The following is a 4,535-nucleotide window of genomic DNA, read 5'->3' as shown; positions in this document are numbered from 1 at the left end:
TTTTTTTTTTTTCTCATTCAGAGACTCAAAGAAACTATACGGTAATTTGTTTCCTTGCACCATCTAGTGGATTTAAATGACAACTGCAGCAGTAATCCTTACAAGTCAAATTTTCAGTCGTATCTGAATAACTATGACTAAAATCATTATTCGATTAATTCCGCAACAAGTCATTATTGATCCTCCCTTTACGGAGGAAATCAATCAAACCTAGGTGAACTCATTAGCGAAGGTTTAACGTGCTAAGAAAGATAACACGGGATCGCTGCTATCCTTTCGGGAACCGAGAGGACGACGAGCTCGGCTTAGCTCTCGGAGAAGCCCCCGCTACGCTCCCAGCCAGCGACCGGTGCCGTAGCCGCTGCCCAGCCTCCGCCGCCGGACCCAGTGCGCAGGCGCACCGCGGGGCGGAAGTGGGGGGGGCGGGGCGGGCCCAGACCATCCGCGACGGGAAGAGGCCGGAACGGCTGGGTGAGGCGTTGCTGAGACGGTTGAGCGCTGAGCCGGGGCCGGGCCGCCGCTCCGAATCGCGGACGTGGTTGTCACCGGAGCCGAGCGAGCGTGGGGCTCCGGAGCCGCCGTTGCTGTCGCCGCGGACGCCGCTGTCGCCGACCCGGAGGACGCGGCCCCGGAGAGGCCTGCAAGGCCTAGCGCGGCCCGCGGAGCCCGAATCTCTGCCGTGAGTAAAAAAAAAAAAAAAAGAAAGAAAGAAAAAAAGCAGCGCCCTCTGCACAGCCGCTTCCCCGATTAAGATGGAGGAGATTTCGTTGGCCAACCTGGATACTAACAAGCTGGAGGCCATCGCGCAGGAGATCTATGTAGACCTGATAGAGGATTCCTGCCTGGGATTCTGCTTTGAGGTGCACCGGGCTGTCAAGTGTGGCTACTTTTACCTGGAGTTCGCAGACACGGGCAGCGTGAAGGATTTTGGCATCCAGCCAGTGGAAGACAAAGGAGCACGCCGCCACCCACTCTGCTCCCTGCCCGGGGATCCTGGGAATGGGCCCCAGCCGGAGCTGCAGCGTTCCCCTCCCGAATTCCAGTAGTCCCCCCCAAACAAGTGAGAGAGGGGCGACAGTGACCAGGACAATAATGTAGAACTGGTCCCGTGGCTTGGAGGAGTAAGCTAAATTGGAGGGGGAGGGGAACAAAAAAAGAAAAAGAAAAAAAAAAAAGATAAAAGGCCCAGTTACCTTTAAAGATCTTAGCATTTGAAAAACAAAACATTAAAAAAAAAAAAGCCCAAAGAAGAGAATTTCGGAATTTGGATCCATTCGAAAGGGTACCCAGTGCCAGCTCTGAAATCCTGGGCAGGACAGTGTCCACAAGGCCTCGTGCTGCATTCTTAGCTCTGTCAATACACCTGGATGTACAAGATCCCCGTGCTGCCGTCAGTACACAGGTGAGCAACTGTGTGCCCAGCAACTACAATTCTTTTGTTTCTCAGATTTGGATCTGCTTGATGTCAAGGGCTTCCTGCAGATTTTGGATACTGTCGATGGTCAGGCCATGATCAGTCAGCTTCAGTGGACTGCTCCTCCCATTCCTAAGCCCCAACTAAATTGGGCCTCTTTGATACAAGTGAAAGTCGGGTACGAGACTCGGATACTAGAAAAATATCAATTCCCATTTGAATTTGGTAGGAAGCCCTAGACCTTGTCCACAAGAAGTTGAGAACCACCTGTTTCCCAGAGGTCCAGCGTTTTCAGTGATTTCCACTGATGTGGGGACAAGGCCTCGCCTTTGACTCGCCCTAAGCTCTGTCTTTCCATCTCATTCAGAGGTGGAGGTTTGGCAAAGGACACGGTGGTATACAAACAGTTGAAGACTTTGTTCTGATGCTGTGAGGAGAAAGTAGACATCTGCAACCGCATGCCACCTCCACCTGGAAGATGCATACCGTGAATCACCGTGGACATGTTTGGTGGGACAGTCTGTTCCTGCTTTTGAGTTACTGGTGATGTAACCAGCCTGTGGGCCTGACTCCATCACTATGACAGGTCACTGTCCTGTCAGGGACACCACCGAACTTCAGAAGGGCCCAGTGGCCAAGCAGAAGGCTGTTTGAAAACTGAGCCAGGAGGGAAGGTTTTCCATCTGCCCTCAGTAATGTGAATGAGTTCAGTGCTAAGGGCCCTGAAAGAGGCCTTGCTTACCTGGTATGGTTGTAGAATCTCTTCTCCCGTACATGAGGCAGTCAGACCTCTGCTGTGGTGAATGAAGACTGCCACCACCTTCTTGGCCCCCACAAATGACAGTGCTTCACTCGGTCCGCTGGACCTTCCTGGCAGCAGGGGCTGGCTTTTTGTTGTTGGAAGTTAGGAAAAGACCTCCAAAATTCCCTGACTTTGGAGGCTGGCGTAGAAGTGGAGGGGAAGTGAGTGGCTGTTTAGACCTGTCCTCTGTAGTCCCAGAGTGAGGGCTGATGGAGGGTAGGAGGGTGGGAGTCCTGAGGTGAGCAGAATAGACGGTGCTGCTTTATTTGAAATGTTTTCTTACCTCATTCTGTACCCCAGTATGGGTCCAGCCTCATCCGTCTGGCTTGGCCATGTTCCTGTCACTGCTCCACTGCCTATCTGGTGCAGCTCATGATTCCGGGTGCTGCTTGCCACGCTAGCTTTTCTCCTGACCGGTTTCAGTTCACCTTCCAGTGCCCTGCCTCTGAAGCCTACACAAGTTTCTTTTCTCCTTTTTTGATTTGTTTGTTTATTTTCATTTTTGTTGTTGTTCAAGTTTTTATGTTGTTGGTTTTGTTTTACCTGTTTTTATGGAGGACTAGTAGGAGGGTATTCACATGGCTCCTTCTGGATCAGGATGGGAAAGTAGCTTTTTTTTTTGTATTTCCAAGGTGGTTTCATGTCTGTATTTCTCTTATATAGGACTGCCTTGCTAGTCTCTCCCATGCTTTGTCTTGAGTTCTTCCTTCCCATTGCTATTTGGATATTTGCCTCTTGGGACTTACAGCAGAACCGTGAATGCTGGTATACACAAGATGGAGTTAGTGCTGCTCCATGTTTCTAACCCTATTGTGTACGGATCTTCCTTTTCCCAGGTTCTATTTGAACTCTATGGACTGATTTGGGTTACTGTACTCAAGAGTTAAGGAAACCTTAGTGATTTGGCCTTGAGACTATCAATTGCCTTCTCGGAGTTTTCCAGCTCAGGGTTGGGGCCTAGTTACAGTTTGGATCCTCAGTCCCAAGAATTATGAGAGCCTAGAAAAAAAAAATGAAACCTTGGCCAGGAACTAAAAATACTTTTAAAAGATACCTTTCTACATGAGTTCTGCACGCACCTTCAGTGAATTCAAGAGAAAGCAGTCTTAAGACTCCTGTCTACTTAAAGTGCTTGGGAAACCTGAAAGGGAGGAAGGCCATGGCCTGCTCACTCTTGCCTTCAGATAGGGAGCTCAAATGTGACTTTAATATTTTCTCTCTGGTCTTTTCTGGGTAGAACATAAGAAGTGGGTGGTAATTTGGCGTACTGGTTTGCTCATATTCCCGTTTTTGTTTTCTGTCTCCTTCATTTCCATTAGGGCCATAACTCCCCACCCTGTGTAGATAGAAGGTGGGCTCAGTTCAGCTATTACTGCCCTGAGGGAAGAACTACTTGTTTGGGAGCTAATGTTCTCTGCCATATTGTTGACAGTGGTTAGGAACACTCCCTTCCCTGCTTCTGTAACAGCATTCTATCCTTCCTCTTCAACTAATTGTATTGACCACTCTGTAATCCTATTATGTATCTGAGTGTGTGTGTATGGGGGAAAGGGGTTCTTTGAATTTCTGTGGTTTGTGGTTTTTCCTTCCATAAATTAGTTCCCACCATCGCATGCCCAGGGGCCACTGCCTGGCATTACTGCATGCTGGGATCATTGGGGGAGGGTTGTGTGAAATTTACCACTGTCCTTTGTTTTGGAGATTATTTTTTACTAAGTAATTTCATCTTATACAAATAGCTAATTAACTCTGTGTGTTCCCCTGCCCATATGGCTGCTGGTGTAAATAAATTGCATTTTCCCATTGCTAAACAGTAATAATAAAATTTAAAAAGTATATATCTTGACTCATTTTTTAATGGCAAATTTCCCAGACATTGACATAGCAAAATAAATGTTTAAGCACTCTTAAATCTTGGTACTCGAATGGGAGGCAAATTAGAATCCATAAAGGAGTTCTTTCTAGCTTTTGTTTCTCAATCTAGTCCTTGATATTTAGCTGTCTACACTATCCAGTGAGGGAAAAAAAAAGCATAATCTTCTCTTTTCCATATGAGGTAAGAAGGGAATCAAATACAGTCCAGACCTATTAAAAGTACACTGTGATAAATTAACTTGAATAGAGCTTATTTTTGTCAATGTATGTACCATCATCAAGCTGTTATGACAAGTAAATGATACACAGCAGAAAATGCTCTGCCTTCCTACAGTAGCAGTGTCCTGTGTTGCCCCACTCCTCTAGGGTTTTCATTTGTTTTAATCTATAGAGTTGGAACACTTTCTAGAAAGTGTACCTAAAACTGCTAAATTTTGACACAGT

At 47.1% G+C, this 4,535-nt stretch overlaps 1 protein-coding gene across 1 annotated transcript; it reads left to right on the top strand.

Annotated features, from left to right (window-relative positions):
* Positions 1-441: 441 nt before the first annotated feature.
* On the top strand, positions 442-4,054 carry Atxn7l3b (ataxin 7 like 3B). Its single transcript, XM_038314664.1, has one exon. The coding sequence runs from the start codon at positions 753-755 to the stop codon at positions 1,044-1,046; it is 294 nt and encodes a 97-aa protein (XP_038170592.1). The 5' UTR covers positions 442-752; the 3' UTR covers positions 1,047-4,054.
* The last annotated feature ends 481 nt before the right edge of the window (positions 4,055-4,535 follow it).

This window comes from Arvicola amphibius, chromosome 17 (genome assembly GCF_903992535.2).
Source record: "Arvicola amphibius chromosome 17, mArvAmp1.2, whole genome shotgun sequence".
NCBI lineage: Eukaryota > Metazoa > Chordata > Mammalia > Rodentia > Cricetidae > Arvicola > Arvicola amphibius.
Note: the sequence above shows the minus strand (reverse complement) of the source record. Positions and strands in the feature narration are given on the sequence as shown.